The sequence below is a fragment of the Pristiophorus japonicus genome, chromosome 1 (genome assembly GCF_044704955.1).
Source record: "Pristiophorus japonicus isolate sPriJap1 chromosome 1, sPriJap1.hap1, whole genome shotgun sequence".
NCBI lineage: Eukaryota > Metazoa > Chordata > Chondrichthyes > Pristiophoridae > Pristiophorus > Pristiophorus japonicus.
In genome coordinates this window covers 406,256,013-406,279,994 of record NC_091977.1, presented here as the reverse complement: position 1 = coordinate 406,279,994, position 23,982 = coordinate 406,256,013, and the positions used below count along the sequence as shown (strand labels likewise).

At 46.3% G+C, this 23,982-nt stretch overlaps 1 protein-coding gene across 1 annotated transcript in view; it reads right to left on the bottom strand.

Moving 5' to 3' along the window:
- The window catches only part of unm_hu7910 (un-named hu7910), a 397,894-nt gene that overhangs the window by 267,769 nt on the left and 106,143 nt on the right, over positions 1-23,982 (bottom strand). The window contains 2 exon segments of the mRNA XM_070891910.1: positions 22,504-22,523; positions 23,751-23,757. Of these exon segments, the coding sequence (XP_070748011.1) occupies positions 22,504-22,523; positions 23,751-23,757 (27 nt within the window).

Here is a 23,982-nt window from a genome sequence, read left to right as displayed (position 1 = left end):
CAAGCACATTTAAAAAAAAAAATTAGAACTTTTCCTTCAAATCTTCGCATTCTTTCTTCCCTCCTGACAAGACGCCTGCTGGGGAATAGTTCCAAGTGTGCTAGCAACCCTACAAGTACCTTGCCAAGTGAAAATTTTTTGCGTGATCCCAGTGAGTCAGGAAACCAATGAACCATGGAATTACAGCCAAACCCAGTCTATACACACAATTTATATATACACATACACATCTCTCACTCTCCATATATTACATATACATGCATATAGATATGCAAACTGGAAGAAATTTCAGCACATCCAGGACTGGATGTTGGAACTGCAGTGTCACGACAGAGCCAGTAGAGGGCTTGGAGAGACGGTGGAGGCACAGCTGTTGTTCGCATATATGCAGAACCGGACCCCATATCTTCAGATGCTGCCAAGGGGAAGCATGTCGGTGAGAAAGAGGGACCCAAGAATAGATCCTTGGGAAAATCTGGAGGTAATTGTGTGGGGATGGGAAGAGAAGCCATTATTTGAAATGCTCTAGCGATGATTATATAGATCGATAAGGGTATAACAATGCTAGGGCAGTCCCACTCAGCTGGACAACAGAGATGGTGTTGGAGGATTTAAAAACATAATAGGAGCAGGAGTAGGCCATTCGGCCCCTCGAGCCTGTTCCACCATTCAATGAGATCATGGCTGATCTTCTAACTCAACACCACTTTCCCACCCGATCCCCATAACCTTCGATTCCCTTAATATCCAAAAATCTATTGATCTTTGTCTTGAATATACTCGACGACAGCCTCCACTGCCCTCTGGTGTAGAGAATTCCAAAGATTCAGCACCCTCCAAGTGAAGAAATTTCTCCTCATCTCAGTCCTAAATGGCCGATCCCTTATTCGGAGACTGTGACCCCTGGTTCTAGACTCCGCAGCCAGGGGAACCATCCACCCTGTCAATCCCTGCAAGAATTTTGTATGTTTCAATGAGATCACCTGTCATTTTTCTAAGCTCTGGAGAATGTAAGCCCAGTCTACTCAATCTCTCCTCATAGGACAATCCCCCACCCCGCCCTTCCCAGGAATCGGTCTGGTGAACCTTCGTTGCACTCCTTCAATGGCAAGTATATCCCTTCCTTAGGTAAGAAGACCAAACCTGTACACAATACTCCAGGTGGAGTCTCACCAGGGTCCTATTTAATTGCAGTAAGTCGTCTTTACTCTTGAACTCAAATTCTCTTGTAATAAAGGTCAACATACCATTTGCTTTCTTAATTGCTTGCTGTACCTGCATGTTAACTTTTAATGATTCGTTAAAGTTGTCCTGCAAAGACATTCAGGTCTCTCTGAACACCAACATTTTGCAATCTCGCACGATTTAAAAAATACTCTGCTTTTCTATTTTTCCTACCAAAGTGGTAACTACACATTTCTCCAAATTGTATTCCATTTTCCATGTTCTTCCCCATTCACTTAGCTTGTCTATATCCCCTTGAAGCCTCTTTGCATCCTCCTCACAAGTTACATTCCCATCTAATTTTGTATCATCAGCAAACTTGGATATATTACATTTGGTCTCCTCATCCAAATCATTGATATAGATTGTGAATAGCCGAGGCTCAAGCATTGATCCTTGTGGTACCCCACTAGTTACAATTTGCCAACCAGAAAATGACCCGTTTATTCCTACTCTCTTTCTGTCCGTTACCATCCTCAATCCATGCTCGTATATTACCCCCAATCCCGGGCGGAGGAGAGAGAAATAGGGGAGGGGGGGCGCGGAGAGAAATAGGAGAGGGGGGGCGCGGAGAGAAATAGGGGAGGGGGGCGCGGAGAGAAATAGGGGAGGGGGGGGCGCGGAGAGAAATAGGGGAGGGGGGGGCGCGGAGAGAAATAGGGGAGGGGGGGCGCGGAGAGAAATAGGGGAGGGGGCGCGCGGAGAGAAATAGGGGAGGGGGGGCGCGGAGAGAAATAGGGGAGGGGGGGCGCGGAGAGAAATAGGGGAGGGGGGGCGCGGAGAGAAATAGGGGAGGGGGGGCGCGGAGAGAACTAGGTGGGGGCGCGGAGAGAACTAGGTGGGGGCGCGGAGAGAACTAGGTGGGGGCGCGGAGAGAACTAGGTGGGGGCGCGGAGCGAGAGAAATAGGTGGGGGCGCGGAGCGAGAGAAATAGGTGGGGGCGCGGAGCGAGAGAAATAGGTGGGGGCGCGGAGCGAGAGAAATAGGTGGGGGCGCGGAGCGAGAGAAATAGGTGGGGGCGCGGAGCGAGAGAAATAGGTGGGGGCGCGGAGCGAGAGAAATAGGTGGGGGCGCGGAGCGAGAGAAATAGGTGGGGGCGCGGAGCGAGAGAAATAGGTGGGGGCGCGGAGCGAGAGAAATAGGTGGGGGCGCGGAGCGAGAGAAATAGGTGGGGGCGCGGAGCGAGAGAAATAGGTGGGGGCGCGGAGCGAGAGAAATAGGTGGGGGCGCGGAGCGAGAGAAATAGGTGGGGGCGCGGAGCGAGAGAAATAGGTGGGGGCGCGGAGCGAGAGAAATAGGTGGGGGCGCGGAGCGAGAGAAATAGGTGGGGGCGCGGAGCGAGAGAAATAGGTGGGGGCGCGGAGCGAGAGAAATAGGTGGGGGCGCGGAGCGAGAGAAATAGGTGGGGGCGCGGAGCGAGAGAAATAGGTGGGGGCGCGGAGCGAGAGAAATAGGTGGGGGCGCGGAGCGAGAGAAATAGGTGGGGGCGCGGAGCGAGAGAAATAGGTGGGGGCGGAGAGAGAGATGGGAGATTTGAGCGAGAAATGGAGGATTTGAGTGGGAGGGAGAGGGAGACTCAGTGGGCGTGGGAGGTATACAGTGGGGATGGCGGACGAACGTGATCAAAGTCTAAAGTGGGGTGTTGCGAGCGTGTTCCAGATGGCAAGACTGTACGAAATCCCTGACACGGTCACTATTCACTTCATACCCAATAGACCGGTTAGCAATCAGTGATTATTAAAGATGAAATAGCAGCGCATTTGGAAAGCAGTGACAGGATCGGTCCAAGTCAGCATGGATTTATGAAAGGGAAATCATGCTGGACAAATCTTCTCGAATTTTTTGAGGATGTAACTAGTAGAGTGGACAAGGGAGAACCGGTGGATGTGGTGTATTTGGACTTTCAAAAGGCTTTTGACAAGGTCCCACACAAGAGATTGGTGTGCAAAATTAAAGCACATGGTATTGGGGGTAATGTATTGATGTGGATAGTGAACTGGTTGGCAGACAGGAAGCAGAGAGTAGGGATAAACGGGTCCTTCTCAGAATGGCAGGCAGTGACTAGTGTGGTGCCGCAGGGCTCAATGTTGGGACCCCAGCTATTTACAATATACATCATTGATATAGATGAAGGAATTGAGTGTAATATCTCCAAGTTTGCAGACGACACTATGTTGGATGGCGGTGTGAGCTGTGAGGAGGATGCTCAGAGGCTGCAGGGTGACTTGGATAGGTTAGGTGAGTGGGCAAATGCTTGGCAGATGCAGTAAAATGTGGATAAATGTGAGGATATCCACTTTGGTGGCAAAAACATGAAGGCAGATTATCTGAATGGCAGATTAGGAAAAGGGGAGGTGCAATGAGACCTGGGTGTCATGGTTCATCAGTCATTGAAAGTTGGCATGCAGGTACAGCAGGCGGTGAAGGCAGCAAATGGCATATTGGCCTTCATATCTAGGGGATTTGAGTATAGGTGCAGGGAGGTCTTAATGCAGTTGTACAGGGCCTTGGTGAGGCCTCACCTGGAATAGTGTGTTCAGTTTTGGTCTCCTAATCTGAGGAAGGACGTTCTTGCCATTGAGGGAGTGCAGCGAAGGTTCACCGGGATGGCGGGACTGACGTATGAGGAGAGACTGGATCGACTGGGCCTGTATTCACTGGAGTTTAGAAGAATGAGAGGGGATCTCATAGAAACATATAAAATTCTGACGGGGCTGGACAGGTTAGATGCAGGAAGAACGTTCCCGATGTTGGGAAGTCCAGAACCAGAGGTCAGTCTGAGGATAAAAGGGTAAACCATTTAGGACTGAGATGAGGAGAAACATAGAAAATAGGTGCAGGAGTAGGCCATTCGGCCCTTCGAGCCTGCACCACCATTCAATATGATGATGGTTGATCATTCCCTCAGTATCCCTTTCCTGCTTTCTCTCCATACCCCTTGATCCCTTTAGCCGCAAGGGCCATATCTAACTCCCTCTTGAATATATCCATTGAACTGGCATCAACAACTCTCTGCGGCAGGGAATTCCATAGGTTAACAACTCTCTGAGTGAAGAAGTTTCTCCTCATCTCAGTCCTAAATGGCTTACCCCTTATCCTAAGACTGTGTCCCCTGGTTCTGGACTTCCCCAACATCGGGAACATTCTTCCCGCATCTAACCTGTGCAGTCCCGTCAGAATCTTATACGTTTCTATGAGATCCCCTTTCATCCTTCTAAATCCAGTGTTTAAAGGCCCAGTTGATCCAGTCTCTCCTCATGTCAGTCCAGCCATCCCTGGAATCAGTCTGGTGACCCTTCGCTGCACTCCCTCAATAGCAAGAACATCCTTCCTCAGATTAGGAGACCAAAACTGACACAATATTCCAGGTGAGGCCTCACCAAGGCTCTGTACAACTGCAGCAAGACCTCCCTGCTCCTATACTCAAATCGCCTAGCTATGAAGGCCAACATGCCATTTGCCTTCTTCACCGCCTGCTGTACCTGCATGCCAACTTTCAATGACTGATGTACCATGACACCCAGGTCTCGTGGCACCTCCCATTTTCCTAATCTGCAGCCATTCAGATAATATTCTGTCTTTGTGTTTTTGCCACCAAAGTGGATAACCTCACATTTATCCACATTATACTGCATCTGCCATGCATTTGCCCACTCACCTAACCTGTCCAAATCACCCTGCAGCCTCTTAAGAGTCCTCCTCACAGCTCACAAAGCCACCCAGTTTAGTGTCATCTGCAAACTTGGAGCGATTACACTCAATTCCTTCATCCAAATCATGAATGTATATTGTAAAGAGCTGGAGTCCCAGCACTGAGCCCTGCGGCACTCCACTAGTCACTGCCTCCCATTCCAAAAAGGACTCGTTTATCCCGACTCTCTGCTTCCTGTCTGCCAACCAATTCTCTATCCACACCAGTACCTTACCCCCAATACAATGTGCGTTGATTTTGCACACCAATCTCTTGCGTGACACCTTCTCAAAGGCCTTTTGAAAGTCCAAATACACCACCATCCACTGGTTCTCCCTTGTCCACTCTACTAGTTACATCCTCAAAAAATTCCAGAGGATTTGTCAAGCATGATTTCCCTTTCATAAATCCATGCTGACTTGGACCGATCCTGTCACTGCTTTCCAAATGTGCTGCTATTTCATCCTTAATAATTGATTCCAACATTTTCCCCACTACTGATGTCAAGCTAACTGGTCTATAATTAACCGTTTTCTCTCTCCCTCCTTTTTAAAAAAAAGTGGTGTTACATTAGCTACCCTCCAGTCCATAGGAACTGTTCCAGAGTCGATAGACGGTTGGAAAATGATCACCAATGTTTCCACTATTTCTAGGGCCACTTCCTTCAGCACTCTGGGATGCAGACAATCAGGCCCCGGGGATTTATCAGCCTTCAATCCCATCAATTTCCCGCCCAATAAGGATATCCTTCAGTTCCTCCTTCTCACTAGACCCTCGGCCCCTCGCACATCCGGAAGATTATTTGTGTCTTCCTTCGTGAAGACAGAACCAAAGTATTTGTTCAATTGGTCTGCCATTTCTTTGTTCCCCATTATAAAATTCACCTGAGTCCGACTGCAAGGGACCTACATTTGTCTTCACTAATCTTTTTCTCTTCACATATCTATAGAAGCTTTTGCAGTCAGTTTTTATGTTCCCGGCAAGCTTCCTCTCGTACTCTATTTCCCCCCTCCTAATTAAACCCTTTGTCCTCCTCTGCTGAATTCTACATTTCTCCCAGTCCTCAGGTTTGCTGCTTTTTCTGGCCAATTTAAATGCCTCTTCCTTGGTTTTAACACTATCCTTAATTTCCCTTGTTAGCCATGGTTGAGCCACCTTCCCTGTTTTATTTTTACTCCAGACAGGGATGTACAATTGAGACAGGGATGTACATCTTCACTCAGAGTTGTTAACCTCTGGAATTCTCTACCGCAAAGTGGTGTTGATGCCAATTTGTTAGATATATTCAAGAGAGAGTTAGATGTGGCCCTGATGACTCAAGGGATTAAGGGGTATGGAGAGAAAGCTGAGGTGAATGATCAGCCATGATCTTATTGAATGGTGGTGCAGGCTCTAAGAGCCGAATGGCCTACTCCTGCACCCATTTTCTAAGTGATCCACACACAATGCCGTATCTGTGGGGTAGGCAGGGGAGGGAGGGGGGGGAAAGAGAGAAAGAAGAGAAGGTCAATGACAGTGGGGGAAGGTGGTCAGGAACTTGGGTTGTGGGGGGTGGGTGGGGTGAAATTAAGTTAGGACTATGAGAGTGAGCTCTTCTCTATCTGGAGTTGGCAGTCAGAATGGCTCGAATTACACTTTGCAAAGGCACTGATTATACATTCCAGAGAAATTGCTAGGTGTGTCTTATCCTCCAAGGAGACCAATTATCAATCAGGCATGTAATCAAGGGGACCCAATCAGAGCTTTTAGGTGTTACAAGTAAACGTGTCCAAAAACTAGTCCCACTCGTTGGACTTGGTAAAATAGATGGCACAAATCTAAGATCATCAGCAAAGTAACAGAGGGAGGTATTCAGAGAAATTACTTTTCAACAGAGGGTTCAGACAATAAATGCTTTACGAAAAACAGTGGTGGAAGTAGAATCCACATTACTTTTAAAAGTTAAGTGGAAAAATAATTTTTAAAAGATTATGGGGATAGGGCACGTGAATGGATAGTTCTTTCAAAAAAAACAGTATGTGCACAATAGGCTAAATGATCTTTTATGCTGTAAAGTTTTATGATTCACGGACTATGTTAGGATTTCTCCATTCCCAACCTCTGGCTACCATCGGACCAGTTTTTAAAAAACTAAACACTTCAGCAAAGATTTTACCCAAACAGACTAAAAACATAATAGGAGCAGGAGTAGGCCATTCGGCCCCTCAAGCCTGCTCCGCCATTCACTAAGATTAACTCCACTTTCCTGCACTATCTACATATCCCATAATATTCAAAAATCTAGCGATCCCTGTATTGAATATATAGAACGATAATAATGAAAGAAAACCAGTGATTAAATTAGTCCCATGTCCCAATAACCAACATAAACATTTAACAGCATATTGTCCTTAATGACTTGTCAGAAACACAGAAAGGTATAATAAGCTGCAAGCCAAATGCCAACGATAACGATGTCTGAAATCCATCTTGTACATGCTGCTTTGAGACTATAACTATCCTCTTCATGCACCAATTCTATTTTACGACACAAACATCTTAACTGAAACAACAAACCTTGAGAATACACGCACCTGTCCACATCGCATCCCAAAATATAAAATGCTTTTCTTGGACTGTACTGTGATGTGGCACATTTAACAAATCTTTTCACACAGCAAATGTGTTATTAAAGATGCAAAAGAGCAATAGTTCACCATCAGCAAAACTATCATCCCAACAGTTGCACACAACCATCATGAATATCTGGTGTGCAATTATTTCAAGCATTAACACACTTTCTAAAGTGACGTGAGCTACTGCATCACATTGGAAAGTGGCTGAAACAGTCAGTTTTGCTTCCTTGCTGTTAAAATTGTCCTTCAATGCTGTAGGGCAGCTCCACCAATCAGATGAAGAAAAACATGGCCACTGCCAGACCACCTCTGTCCTGATGACAATCGCAGCAGTTTTCATGTGAGCAAATTGCTCAAAGTTGTGTAGGATGGCTAATTTATTTTAAATAGAATTCTGAGATTGCGTTATAAAAACAGAAAATGCTGGCAATCTCAGCAGGTCAAGAAGCATCTGTTGAGAGAAACAGAGTTAACCTTTCTCTCCACAGATGCTGCGTGACCTGCTGAGGCTTCAAGCATTTTCTGTTTTTATTTCAGATTCCAGCATCCACATTATTTTGCTTTTGTCTGAGATTACATTACCTACTACGGTTGCGCATAGCTCCTCATGCTGGGCTGTACACGGCATTTAACCTGACTTCATCTGAATTTTCAGGTCCACGTCTTTAGCATTGCCCTAATGTGTCCCTGGTGCAGGCTCGCCTCTGGCTGCGCAGCTCCGCCTCTGGCTGCGCAGCTCTCTGCTGATCCCACGCAGCCCAGGACTAGCTTTTTCAATGTTAAATTTCATGCATGGTCCACGTACCCAAAATGTCCCCCAATGATCTATCATTGGCCCCCTCCTATTTCTCACATCCATGCAGCCCTTCACTGACATCAGCCTCCCCTGGACAGCCTCCCCGGTTTTACCCTCCGTAAACGTGATGTCATCCAAAACTCTGCTATTCACCAATCACCCCAGTTCTCACTGACCTACAGTGGCTCCCAGTTAAGAACATAAGAAATAGGAATAGGAGTAGGCCATACGGCCCCTCGAGCCTGCTCCGCCATTCAATAAGATCATGGCTGATTTGATCATGGACTCAGTTCCACTTCCCCATCCGCTCCCCATAACCCCTTATCGTTTAAGAAATTGTCTATTTCTGTCTTAAATTTATTCAATGTCCCAGCTTCCACAGCTCTCTGAGGCAGTGAATTCCACAGATTTACAACCCTCAGAGAAGAAATTTCTCCTTCTCTGTTTTAAATGGGTGTCCCCTTATTCTAAGATCATGCCCTCTAGTTCTAGTCTCCCCCATCAGTGGAAACGTCCTCTCTGCATACATCTTGTCAAGCCCCCTCATAATCTTATATGTTTCGATAAGATCACCTCTCATTCTTCTGAATTCCAATAAGTAGAGGCCCAACCTACTCAACCTTTCCTCATAAGACAACTCCCTCATCCCCGGAATCAGCCGAGTGAACCTTCTCTGAACTGCCCCCAAAACAAGTATATCCTTTCGTAAATATGGAAACCAAAACTGCACGCAGTATTCCAGGTGTGGCCTCACCAATACCTTATATAGCTGTAGCAAGACTTCCCTGCTTTTATACTGCATTCCCTTTGCAATAAAGGTCAATATATCATTGGCCTTCCTGATCACTTGCTGTACCTGCATACTATCCTTTTGTATTTCATACACAAGTACCCCAGGTCCCGCTGTATTGCAGCACTTTGCAATCCTTCTACATTTAAATAATAACTTGCTCTTTTATTTTTTTCTGCCTCACACTTTCCAACATTATACTCCATCTACCAAATTTTTACCCACTCACTTAGCCTGTCTATGTCCTTTTGCATATTTTGTGTGTCCTCCTCACACATTGCTTTTCCTCCCATCTTTGTATCGTCAGCAAACTTGGCTACGTTACACTCAGTCCCTTCTTCCAAGTCGTTAATATAGATTGTAAATAGCAATGCCTTGATTTTAAAATTCTCATCCTGGTTTTCAAATCCCTCCAACACATCGCCCATCCCCATCTCTGCGAGCTCCTCTAGCCCTGCAACCCTCCAAGAGATCTGCGCTCCTCCAATTCTGGCCTCTTGAGCATCCCTGATTTTAATCACTGGCAGCCATGCCTTGAGCTACCAAGACCCTACATTTGGAATTCCCTCCCTAAACCTCTCCATCTCTTTTCTCCTTTAAAACCCTCCTTAAAACTTAAATGTTTGACCAAGTCATCAGCCCCAGTATCTCATGTGGCACAGCGTCCAATTTTATTTGCCGCTGTGAAGCACCTTTGGACGAAGTAAAGGATGTTTTACTACATTAAAGACACAATATAGGAAGAACGAGGAGAGGCAATATAAGCTACCGGGTACAATTCTAAAGGGGGTGCATAAACAAAGAGACCTGGAGGTGTATGTGCACAAATCATTGAAGGTGGCAGGGCAGGTTGAGATAGCAGTTAAAAAAGCATACGAGATCCTGGGCTTCATAAATAGAGGCATAGAGTACAAAAGCAAGGAAGTTATGATGAGCTTTTATAAAACACTGGTCCGACTTCAACTGGAGTATTGCGCCCAATTCTGGGCACCACACTTTAGGAAGGATGTGAAGGCCTTAGCGAGGGTGCAGAAAAGACTTACAAGAATGGTTCCAGGGATGAGGGACTTCAGTTACGTGGATAGACTGGAGAAGCTGGGGTTGTTTTCCTTAGAGTAGAGAAGGTTGAGAGGAGATTTGATAGAGGTGTTCAAAATCATGAGGGGTGTGGGTAGAGTAGATAGAGAGAAACGTTTCCAATTGACAGAAGGGTCGAGAACCAGAGGACACAGATTTAAGGTGATTGGCAGACGAACCAAAGGCAACATGAGGATAAACTTTTTTTACACGAGTGGTTATGATCCGGAATGCACTGCCTGAGAGGGTGGTGGAGGCAGATTCAACCGTGGCTTTCAAAAGGGAATCGGATAAGTAACTGAAAAAGAAAAATATTTGCAGGGATACGGGCAGGAGGGTGGGACTAGATGATGTGCTCTTGCAGAGAGCTGGCACTGACTCCACAGACCGAATGGCCTCCTTCTATGCTGTAATTATTTTGTGATTCTATATAAAAACAAGTTATTTACAATGCCCAAGTCTGATGTAGCACTCCACCCCCTTGGGGAAAGCCCTGGAAATTGCAGTGTCAAGTCTTCACCCATCTTCCTCTCCTTCGCATCTAGGAACTGAGCATTCTCATGATGCAATGGAGAGGAAAATTCACCCCACCGTAACCATCTTGGGCCATTTGACTCCATGCATTGAAGCCATGGTTAGTGTACTCCTATGCTACCATCAATGCCACTGTTAACTGGTCACAGAGCAACAGCTTAATGTACCCACCCACCCCACCAGATTTTCTTCCCCATAGAACTTACTTGGTGTCTATCTAGTAGCGTGGCCCAAATTGGGAACTCTGCAGAATAACTGTTCAAACTCCATATCCCACTATGCTACAGCACAATGTATTCTCCAATGCAACTTCCTCAAAATATATTTAAAGATTTTACTTAAATATGTACTGAGCCAAGTAGATTGTGTAAAAGAAACTCAATTGCAATGCGTGGAGGTGCACAAATAGTTGACAGCAAACATTCTTTAGCTGCCTCAATTTCACTTACTACTTCATCTCAGCTTGTACTTGGAGGAAAGTAAAATGAATCAATTCAACATTAAATCAACCAGATGCCAATGTTTCAAAAATAATGGTCCTATTTAATGTTGCTTTGTTTCCTTTACCAGATTTACAGTGGTTTCCAAGAACTAAATCATTTCCAATTTACAACTACAAATGAAAAAAAAAAGTATTACAAATCAGTGAACAATGACCATGCGGCTCAGCGTAGCCTTGAGTGTATCCACCACTCAGCCCAAACCCACCTTCAGTGGTGAACAAAGTTTTTACTACTAGTGTAGCAGAGGTGTTGGGTCAGAAACCACAATAAAACATGTCTACTTAGTGGCTTTGCAAGAAATCAGAAAGCAACTCCAATGGGCTTGTGTTAAACAATTTGAACACATTTCGAAGAAACATTTAAATGTAGTTTGTGTGTCTCTGTGATATGAACAGAATGCACAGTTGGATCCAGCTGGTCTCATTTATGGGTCATGCTTTCATAACTCACCAGCAATGATGACATGCAAGTTAAAGGTCAATCTCACTGTGGGATGAACATTGTATCTCACTGGTAACCTTTCAGTTTAAAAACAAATGGAACACATTTATACTCAAACACAAGAGCAGCTGATCTAGTCATCAGGTGCATGCCCATCAAGAATCTTATAAAAATAGTATTAAATAACTAGTTGCTAATCATTTTATGTATTTAAAAGTCTGGCCACCAAAAGTACCACATAGTAGGGCACTAGACATTAGTAGGACAAAATAAGGACATCTTTTTAAATCACCAATAAAAAAGTAACTGATTGATTAAACATAAACAAATCAAAATCCGTTTGATTCATTCAGTAACAAGAAAATAGAAAACAGGGTAATCAAAACATGTACTTTAAAAAAAAGTTATCAATCCTGAACAAGTAGTAGAAAGCAACCAACTAAATTCCATCTTGAAATTTCCCCCAGCTGAAAAATATTAGTACTTGGTTGCAACTTAAATTATGTTGGGCTTTGTGCTTTTTTTGGCAAATGCCTCGATTCCTTTCAACTGCCTGCAGCCTATATAAATTCATAGCATACCCATTCCCTCATTTTGGCTACACCCAGAGATGAGGAGAAACTTCTTCACTCAGCGAGTTGTTAACCTGTGGAATTCCCTGCCGCAGAGTTGTTGATGCAAGTTCGCTGGATATATTCAAGAGGGAGTTAGGTATAGCACTTACGGTTAAGGGGACCAAGGGGTATGGAGAGAAAGCAGGAATGGGGTACTGAAGTTGCATGATCAGCCATGATCATATTGAATGAAGGTGCAGGCTCGAAGGGCCAAATGGCCTACTCCTGCACCTATTTTCTATGTTTTTGCTAAAGTTGTGGCAATCTGACCAGAGTTGATCCTGGTTTACTAACCCATCCAAGTCCATTACATTACAATCCACTCTGACTGCCTGGAGTTATTCCCAGTCTGCTCCTCCTCCTAGCCAAGAAGCCATTTGCTTGAGTTTGGAATGATTCTGGATGAGATGGGACTAACATTGCTTTAAAGCTGTACTGCCACATAGCGCAGCCGGCCTTTCAATGCACAAACCGCACATGCCGCCCCAAAAATTAGAGGGAACATTAGACAGGACAATCCAAATTTGAAAGAAATGGAGTCAGGGCAGAGAGAGAGAGAGAGAGGAAGGAGAGAGAGAGAGAGAGAGAGGAAGGAGAGAGAGAGAGAGAGAGAGGAAGGAGAGAGAGAGAGAGAGAGAGGAAGGAGAGAGAGAGAGAGAGAGAGAGAGGAAGGAGAGAGAGAGAGAGAGAGAGAGGAAGGAGAGAGAGAGAGAGAGAGAGAGGAAGGAGAGAGAGAGAGAGAGAGAGGGAGAGAGAGAGGAAGGAGAGAGAGAGGAAGGAGAGAGCGAGCGGGAGAGAGCGAGCGGGAGAGAGCGAGCGGGAGAGAGCGAGCGGGAGAGAGCGAGCGGGAGAGAGCGAGCGGGAGAGAGCGAGCGGGAGAGAGCGAGCGGGAGAGAGCGAGCGGGAGAGAGCGAGCGGGAGAGAGCGAGCGGGAGAGAGCGAGCGGGAGAGAGCGAGCGGGAGAGAGCGAGCGGGAGAGAGCGAGCGGGAGAGAGCGAGCGGGAGAGAGCGAGCGGGAGAGAGCGAGCGGGAGAGAGCGAGCGGGAGAGAGCGAGCGGGAGAGAGCGAGCGGGAGAGAGCGAGCGGGAGAGAGCGAGCGGGAGAGAGCGAGCGGGAGAGAGCGAGCGGGAGAGAGCGAGCGGGAGAGAGCGAGCGGGAGAGAGCGAGCGGGAGAGAGCGAGCGGGAGAGAGCGAGCGGGAGAGAGCGAGCGGGAGAGAGCGAGCGGGAGAGAGCGAGCGGGAGAGAGCGAGCGGGAGAGAGCGAGCGGGAGAGAGCGAGCGGGAGAGAGCGAGCGGGAGAGAGCGAGCGGGAGAGAGCGAGCGGGAGAGAGCGAGCGGGAGAGAGCGAGCGGGAGAGAGCGAGCGGGAGAGAGCGAGCGGGAGAGAGCGAGCGGGAGAGAGCGAGCGGGAGAGAGCGAGCGGGAGAGAGCGAGCGGGAGAGAGCGAGCGGGAGAGAGCGAGCGGGAGAGAGCGAGCGGGAGAGAGCGAGCGGGAGAGAGCGAGCGGGAGAGAGCGAGCGGGAGAGAGCGAGCGGGAGAGCGAGCGGGAGAGAGCGAGCGGGAGAGAGCGAGCGGGAGAGAGCGAGCGGGAGAGAGCGAGCGGGAGAGAGCGAGCGGGAGAGAGCGAGCGGGAGAGCGCGAGCGGGAGAGCGCGAGCGGGAGAGCGCGAGCGGGAGAGCGCGAGCGGGAGCGCGGGAGAGCGCGAGCGGGAGAGCGCGAGCGGGAGAGCGCGAGCGGGAGAGCGCGAGCGGGACAGAGCGAGCGGGAGAGCGCGTGCGGGACAGAGCGAGCGGGACAGAGCGAGCGGGACAGAGCGAGCGGGACAGAGCGAGCGGGACAGAGCGAGCGGGACAGAGCGAGCGGGACAGAGCGAGCGGGACAGAGCGAGCGGGACAGAGCGAGCGGGACAGAGCGAGCGGGACAGAGCGAGCGGGACAGAGCGAGCGGGACAGAGCGAGCGGGACAGAGCGAGCGGGACAGAGCGAGCGGGACAGAGCGAGCGGGACAGAGCGAGCGGGACAGAGCGAGCGGGAGAGAGCGAGCGGGAGAGAGCGAGCGGGAGAGAGCGAGCGGGAGAGAGCGAGCGGGAGAGAGCGAGCGGGACAGAGCGAGCGGGAGAGAGCGAGCGGGAGAGAGCGAGCGGGACAGAGCGAGCGGGACAGAGCGAGCGGGACAGAGCGAGCGGGACAGAGCGAGCGGGACAGAGCGAGCGGGACAGAGCGAGCGGGACAGAGCGAGCGGGACAGAGCGAGCGGGACAGAGCGAGCGGGACAGAGCGAGCGGGACAGAGCGAGCGGGACAGAGCGAGCGGGACAGAGCGAGCGGGACAGAGCGAGCGGGACAGAGCGAGCGGGACAGAGCGAGCGGGACAGAGCGAGCGGGACAGAGCGAGCGGGACAGAGCGAGCGGGACAGAGCGAGCGGGAGAGAGCGAGCGGGAGAGAGCGAGCGGGAGAGAGAGAGCGGGAGAGAGAGAGCGGGAGAGAGAGAGCGGGAGAGAGAGAGCGGGAGAGAGAGAGCGGGAGAGAGAGAGCGGGAGAGAGAGAGCGGGAGAGAGCGAGCGGGAGAGAGCGAGCGGGAGAGAGAGCGAGCGGGAGAGAGAGCGAGCGGGAGAGAGAGCGAGCGGGAGAGAGAGCGAGCGGGAGAGAGAGCGAGCGGGAGAGAGAGCGAGCGGGAGAGAGAGCGAGCGGGAGAGAGAGCGAGCGGGAGAGAGAGCGAGCGAGCGGGAGAGAGAGCGAGCGAGCGGGAGAGAGAGCGAGCGAGCGGGAGAGAGAGCGAGCGGGAGAGAGAGCGAGCGGGAGAGGGCGAGGGAGAGGGCGAGAGAGAGAGAGCGGGAGAGAGAGAGAGCGGGAGAGAGAGAGAGCGGGAGAGAGAGAGAGAGCGGGAGAGAGAGAGAGAGCGGGAGAGAGAGAGAGCGGGAGAGAGAGAGAGCGGGAGGGTGGTGGTGAAGGAGCAGAGAGAGAGAGAGAGAGAGATTAACAGAGACTGGTGGAGGGTGGTGAAGGAGCGAGACAGACAATATGGATCAGTTTTCTTTAGCATGAGTGGGTTACTCAAAAAGTTTCAGAACTACAAAGTTAGATATTTCTTCCTGATATCAACACCAAAACAAACAGTTCAAAAATTAATTGAAGACATTTATACATCAAACACATTGCGTGAGCAAACTGAAAGGTATAAAATATTTTGCTCGAACGAAATTAGATGCTGTCACTCCTTGCCCCTCTCAAGAGATGCATGCTCCATTTTATCAGTTCACTCTCTTCCAGAAACTCTCGCCTACTTCCAGCCAAGAACTTCACAGCCTCTTCAGTTGTTCCTTCTTTGCAGCCTCATGACTTCTTGATGCAGCAACCAACTTTGGTGTAGTATCTGTGCTCCGCTCATGATCTGACTCGTCCTGAATCCGAGCCTATACTCTAAAGTACTGAAGTGCCCAAATTCCTTCCAGCCCAATGGAGACCAATGCTTCCTGCCCTAGCTCCCTCCGTTCCAAATGCTACCAGTTCCCATCTCCTCTTAACTCCCAAAACACAGTCTCATTCCACTCCATAACCCTGTTACTCCCCAATTGCCAACTTCCCGAGTCCTCAGATTCCTCAAGTGCTCCTCTCTCCTCAAGTACTCCCCACAATGCTTCAAGCCCACACCATACCAAAGCTCCCCCCCCCCCCCCCCCCAAGTGCTGCTCAACCCAGCAGTGGCACTGTAAAATCCTTCCAGCCCCAAAATTACAATTTAGCTTGTGTTTCTATACCCCACGATAACTTACAGGTCCAATCACTTTCTCACTCCCTTCTGCCTGCTCCTTCTCACTTTTCAACCTCAACCCTAACTGCACCTTCTGGCTGCTGTTCCTAGTACTTCTCAGCTTGACCCTCACCTTTTTTCTCAACAGCTCATTTTACACCACCTTTCCAGCAGCCTCTTCCCACTTTCTCCTCCAATCTTGTATATGTATATGTTGCCTCCCATCTTTCTGTGTACTTTAAGCTTTAAAAATAATGGAGTTAGGATATTGGGGTTGAAACTGGTCCTCATTGCACCGTTTTTCTAGGCCCTTACAGGACTTACCTTGGGGCCGCTGCCAGCAAGATACATGACCTAATATTGAATAATGTAAAATGCAAGAGCTGCTGTTGTAATTACAACAGGCATCGGCAGTTCACGAGAAAATGTTAACAAGGCCGCAAGAACCAATTTTGTCCAGCTTGGGATCTCTCGGTTCGTGTGTGCACTTTTGGTGCGCCGTTGGTCGTGAACCCAAAAACAGGCCAATTTTCACACCATTGGGTAAATCAGTAATGGAACATACATGAAAGGTACACAGACACGAGACAAACGGGAAAGGAGACAGAGGGACAGAGATACTTATAGAAAAAACAAGTCCAAAAGAATGAGAAAAATTGTTAGACAGTGATGCACTGGAGAGAGAACAGAAAGGAAAGAAGAGCAAAAGCGAGATGGAAGACAAGCAGTGACAAAATGAATGAGAGTGGGAAAGAAGCAAATAGAAAATTAAAGGAAGATTTAATTATTTTTCTCCATGTGCAATACCATGCAAGATTTACTATATTATAATACATTGTGTATTACATGGTACAACACTAAATTACAAAAAACAGTATATACTCCAGCTCACCATTAACCTCTCCTCAGAGTTCACTGTCCTCCTTTCCTCCCTTAATCTCTCCTTTCATGTCAACTCCCCCACCCACTCATCGATCTTATAATCTCATGTGGCCTCGCTATCCTCTCCATAACCATAGGCAATCTCCAACTATTTCCTTATATCACTCTACCCATATTCCCCTTCCCCCTCCTAAACCCACTTCTTTTTGTATCACCCTTGGACAAAACTTTCCCTCAAGACCCTTACCACTGCACTTTCTAATTCACAAGTACCTAGCCTTTGACTTACAATTCTCCATGACAAATCCGCAGCTACTAACTTACTAAATCACACTCTTTTCACCACCTTTAATGCCATGTCCCTACTAAAATCACTACATTCCCTCACCTTAGTCGTTAACCAGCATACCCTCATCTCCACTCCCTTAAGTCCAAGGGACACAGACTTGAACTTCTTTGGTGGACAACTGATCTAATCATCCATCACCAGATTTGGCTAACACATATAAAACATTTCCAGGTCCTGCTCTCCATCACTAAAACCGTCCACGATTCCAAGATCATCCAGAACGGCAAAAGTAACACCAGGACTCTCGTCTCACCACTAACCGTCTTTTCAAGCCACCTCCTCCTCCCTCACCTCGAACAATAAATGTGGAGCTCATTGACATTGTGTTAAAAAGATCGACAATATCCATTCAACTGCTTCTGCTTTCAATTCCCCCCCTTCTCCTAGCCCACCGGATATTACTTCCTCTCCATTTCCCCCCTGGTCTAACCCTAAATGTGTGTATTTCTCCAATTTCTCTCCTATCTCTCCTCTTGCCCTTTCAAAGCTCATCTTGTGAATGAGATCGATCTCCTGCTCATTCGACCCAGTTCTCATTATATTTCTGACCATCCAGCTTCCCTCCCTGGCTCCCATATTAGTGAATACTGTTAACAGTTCTCTCTCCTCAGGTATCGTCCCACTTTCCTTCAAATCTGCCACCATCAATCCACTCCTCAAAAAACTAACACTTGACTCCCTCCGTTCTTGCAAACTATTGCTCCATCTCCAACCTCTCTTTTCGCTCCAAAATTCTTGAACGTGTTGTCACCTCCCAAATCTGTGCCTATTTTTCCCAGAATTTATTTTTAGAATCCCTTCAATTGGCTTCAATCCCTGCCACAGTACCGAAACTGCTCTTAACAGGGTCACAAATGACATCCTAAGTGACTGCGACAAAGGTAATCTCTTCTCATCCTTCTGGACCTGGTACAGCCTTTAACATTGGCTGACCACAAAATTCTGCTCCAACCTCTCTCTGTGCTCCAGCTGGGTGGGACTGCACTCGCCTGGTTTCACTCCTCTCGTTTCAGCCATTACCATAGAATCATCTGCAATGGTTTCTCTTCCGATCCCGCACTGTCACCTCAGGTGGTCCCCAAGGATCTATCCTTAGCTTCCTCCTATTTCTCATCTACAGGCTGCCATTCGGTGAAATCATCCGGCAACACAACGCATGTATACTGATGATACCCAGCTCTATCTCTCCTCCACCTCTCGATCCCTCTACCATCTCTATACTATCAGACTGCTGTATCAGATTGCTTATCCAACAGCCAACACTGATGAATAAAAATTTCCTTCAATTAAATATCGATAAGATTAAAGCCATGGTCTCAGTTCACGCATCAAACTCAGTTCCCTTTCCACTGATTCGATCTCCCTTCCCAGCAACTTAGGCTGTACACAATCTTGGTGTCATATTTGACCACAAATTGAGCTTCCTACCTCATGCCCGTGTTATCACCTTTGATTGATATCACCTGCCTTCCCCCTTACCTCAACTTATCTGCTGCTGAAACATTCATCCACACCTTTATCACCTCTAGACTTGACTATTCCAACACACACCTGGCCGGCCTCCCTAGTTCTACCCTCCATAAGCTTGGTCATCTAAAACTCTGCTGCCCGTGTGTTAAATTGTACCAAGTCCCACTCACCCAGCTCCCGTGCTTGCTGACCTACATTGGCTCCCAAGCCTCGATTTTAAAATTTTCATCCTTGTTTTCAAGTCCCTCCCTGGCCTCGCACCCCCCTTATCTCCAATCTCCTCCAGCCCTATAATCCCCCTAGACACCTCGCTCCACCTATTCTGGCCTTTTGAACATCCTCAATTATAAATGTTCCACCATTGGCGGTTATGCCTTCAGCTGCCGAGCTCCTAAGCTCTGGAATTCCCTCGAAATCTCTCCACTTTTCTCTCCTCCTTAAAACCTATCTCTTCGACCAAGCTTTTGGTCATCTGCCCTTACATCTCCTTATATAGCTAGGTGTCAAATTTCTGTGAAGTGCCTTGGGACGTTTTATTATGTTAAAGGCGCTATATTGTTGTTGTTGTTGAATAAGTTGTTGTTAAAAGATCCCATACTATCCAACTATTTTTCAATGTCAACATATTAATCACTGATTAAAAGAATAAAACATACAAAATGGAAAATACACAAACTTGTGCTGCAAGTCAAGATATACCTTCAATGAATTCATCACTCACTGGCAGCTCCTGCTCCATTTCATCTGCAAGTAAAATATAGTATTTAATCTGTGGCATAAATATCGCTGAAAAACCAGAGCTTGTCAATCCCCAAGAATTTATAAGTAGGTTTGTTCAATTTAGAGTATGGATTGGATTTTGCTTTCCGTGGCGAACAAATGGCGCCAGTCTTTCATTATATTCGCACGCAGGCTTCTATGGGGTTTTGAACTGGAACTTACTGTAAATGAGAGCCAAAATGGCTCAGCGCCCTCTACAGGGAATCTGGGACCTGTGTGAACAAGGCAAACAACTGTCTGTATTCTTAACCAGTCAGATTGAAGAATTTTTAATAAGCAGCCCAGAGTCAGAACCAGGAAATGTCAGTTAGAATGTGTCAAATCAGGTACTGAAAATGAAATAAAGAGGGATCGAGAGAGAGAGAGAGAGAGAGAGAGAAAAGTTTAAAAATGTTTAAATATTTTTAAATCTCCAACAATAATTAAAATCTGAAGGAATGAGCTTCCACAGTTGTAAAATTTCATTTTCAGTGTCAGAGAGGTTGTTTTGGCAGTAATTAAGACTTACCACAGCATTAAATTTTACTTACACTTTAATGGACAAGCCCCAATTTTTTCTGCTGTATTTAGCGGGTATCTAGTGGGCAAATACCGCAACATCACGCCATCTCATGTATTTCAATGGCGAGTTTCTCAGCGAGATATCTTCGTTGTGCAGGTCCTAGAGGAACAGGGCAACTCGGACAGCAACTTCCTGATTTCAACATTTAAGTGCACATGTGTGGTCGTTGGAAGTTGCTGTCTAATTTACACTTTAAGAACAACGAGCGCTGCTAGTCTCGCTGTCATTGAAATTAGTAAATGGCTTCCTCTGCTGACTGGAAATCAAAATTAGTATTGTTGTCATGCCTAATTTACCACTCAAAAGACTTGCATTTATATGGCGCCTATCACAGCTTCATGACGTCCCAAAGCACTTTACAGCCAATTAAGTACTTTTGAAGTATAAGTCACTGATGTAATGTAGGAATTGCAGCAGCCAATTTATGTACAGCAATACCCAACAAACAGCAATGTGATAATGACCAGATAGTCTGTTTCTTTGCCACTGTTTGTGGTATACATATTGGCCAGGACACTGGAGAGAACTCCCCAACTCTTCTTTGAAATAGTGCCATAGGATCTTTTACGTACACGTGTGAGGGCAGACGGGGAGTTGGTTTAATGTCTCATCCAAAAGATGACATCTTAATCAGTGCAGCACTTCCTCACTACTTAACTGGAGATGCACCCTGGATTTTATGCTCAAGTCCCTGCAGGGGTACCTTCTGACTCAGAGGGGGAGTGCTACCATTGAGTCACAGCAGACAATCAGCTTTGGGTCATTTTCAGGACTTAAAAAAAAAAATCCAGCTATAGTAACCTGATGCCAAAAACTCTGATTCTGGTTTAAATCCTTCAAGCAGCACCCAGACGGTTGCCAATCTTATTTTGTATTCTTTTAACAAGGCAAAGATCGATCATTCATATATAAAACAAGTAACTACCTATTGTAAAAGGTTAAAATATTGTAAATTGCACCCTGAAATGTGAAGTGTAAAATGTTGTGGATACCATTTCCCATTTTGAATCTTTATTCATGCTTTTCAACATTAAGAGAAAGGACATCAGTAAGAATGGCACACAAGGTATTTTTAACAAACCCAATTAACAATAAAACTTTCACTTGGCATACCCATGACTAACAACCCAGGTTCCTTCTCATCTAAAGTAAATAAAAGCGGTCAACTATTGAACATAAAGATTTGGCAATAAGTAAATAAGCACAAAATGTTTCACCTTCACTGTCCATTTGGTCAGAGAATTCCTCTTCCACTTCGGATTCATATACTCCTAGAAAACAAAAAGTAACAAGTGTAAGGTAATGAAGTTCAAAACAGCATCTATATATATATATACACGTCATTCGAATTCAGCAAATGTAGTTGTGTTTTTAAACAATATAAAAATGAAAGGAGTTCATATCAATTTCCCAGGAATGCACTTAGTAATTTCTCAACTACTCATTTATGAGATGTTCAGTCTATCCAGAGGGCAGATTAGGAACTAATTTTCTTCAAATTGGAAGGATCAAATCACGCTGTGGCTAACAATAAAAATGGCAACTATCCTCCTCCACCCCCCAACTGGCAGTTAAATATTTCAAATGTTTCAAAAAAACCAGCCAAGTTGATATTATACTATGTTGTACGCAGCACCCAGAGCGACTTCGGGTACAGTACTACTTTGAACTTATGCTACATTTATATTACAGAATTCTTTCAAGAATTATTTTTGTGTTCGTCATGGCTACCCGTGCTGTGGTGCCCCATTACATTGCAGGACAGATTCTGCAACATGAAGCAATAATCACACAATATGCTTGTTTGCAAAGCATGGATATGCAGCTGTTTGAAAGTCACTGCTGCTTTTCATCCTCAGACCTTCCACAAAGATTGAAGGACGGTCTACTTCACTGGCAGCAGCAGTAAGGTAAATGCACAATTAGTATTTTTGCCTCAGATTTTTGTAATCCATTCAAAAGGCAAAGTGAGTACACCAGTCAGACAACATCAGGTTACCACACTGGTGTTTTGTTAACTACAGATGAAAGTTGAAAAGCTTTCTACGTGTAGTGTCAGTCCAGATTTCCATTGACACTTTCACAATGATTTTTCTTTGGGAGGGGTATGGGGGGGGGGGGGTAAGGCATGGGAGGAAAAGGAATAAGTAGAGAACATTACATAGCAACGTTTGCTTTAAGTAAAGCCCATACCAGTTCCCATGGTGTACCAAAGAAATAATTGATACAGAATTGATTTAAGGTAGACAAATATCATTCTTCACACCAAAACCAGTAACAATTACAGTTTTGACAAAGGCCCCGTTACATATTGAAGCATACATAGAAAAGTAGTTCAAAATATTTATTTTTTTAAATCCTCTGAATGGCAAACAAATGAAAGGTATAAACACAGTACATACCTGGAACATCTTGTTCAGAATCCACCTCTTCAGGCTCAAGCTCAGCTTCATCTACAACATAAATAGCTTTTCGTTAATAGGCTGGGTATTGTGGACAATTGTTAAAGTTAATGTATTTACTGATAAAGACACAAACCTGAAACAGCATAATCATCAACTTCTTCCCCTCTCATTTCTGATTCTGCTGAAGAGAAAAATTGTTTCTGTAATTTTGATATAAACTAAATGGTACAATCCTAAAAGGGGTGCACGGACAGAGAGACCTGTGCATAAATCGTTGAAAGTGGCAGGGCAGGTTAAGAAAGCAGTTAAAAATGCTATGGGATCCTGGGCTTCATAAATAGAGGTATAGAGTACAAAAGTGTGGAAAATATGGTGAACCTGTATAAAGCACTTGAGTAATGTATCCAATTCTGGGCACCACACTAGGAAGGATGTGAAGGTCTTAGAGAAGGTACAGAAAAGATTTACGAAAATGATTCCAGGAATTAGGGACTTCAATTACGTTGATAGACTGGAGAAGCTGGGGTTGTTCTCTTTGGAGCAGAGAAGTTTGTACACGAGTGGTTAAGATCTGAAATGCACTGCCTGAAAGAGTGGTGGAGGCAGACTCAATTTTATCTTGAAAAGGGAGTTGGATAAGTATCTGAAGGAAAAATAAAATAGTAGGGCTATGTGGAAAGGGCGGGGGAGTGGGTGGGACCAGCTGAGTCGGCACAGGCTCGATGGACCGAATGGTCTGCTTCCATGCTGTAACCATTCTATGATTCTATGAATGACCTTTTCCTTACATTTTTGATAGCTACTGTAAAGATGGCACATGATAACTACCTGGAATTGTGTCTTCAGCTACATCAGCAACTTCAGGTCCAGAGTCCTCTGAAAGTAACAGATACTCATCAGTGACTTGGGTACAATAGTCAGACTGCTGGCTATAGTCATCATTTTCAAGAACAAGCCTTTATATAAGGCCCTTAACATAGTAAGATGACCCAAGGTGCTTCACAGAGACACAAGGGAGAAAAATGAATGTCACGCAAAAGGAGGATATGTTAAGGAGGGTTCATCAAAAGTTTAGTAAAGAGATGGATTTTAAAGGTGGGTCCTATAGGGAGAGAGGGAAGGAATGCCACAGCATGAGTCTAGACGATTAAAGGCACAGCCAATAATGGTTGAGTGAAGAGAAGGGGAGAAGCTTTTGCTCCTATCATTTGATACCCTTGCCTAATAAAATATCAATCTCAGTCTTGAAAGTTTCAACTGGCCCAGCACGCTCAGCCTTTCCGCTTGCCTGGATGAGTGTAGCTCTAACAACACTCAAGAAAGCTCAACACCATCCAGGACGAAGTAGCTTATGTGATTGGCACCCCATCCACCACCTTAAACATTCACTCTCCCCACCACAAGCTCACTGTGGACTATCTACAAGATGCCCTTCAACAACTCGCCAAGCATTCTTCGACAGCACCTCCCAAAAGCCGTGACTTTTATCACCTAGAAAAAC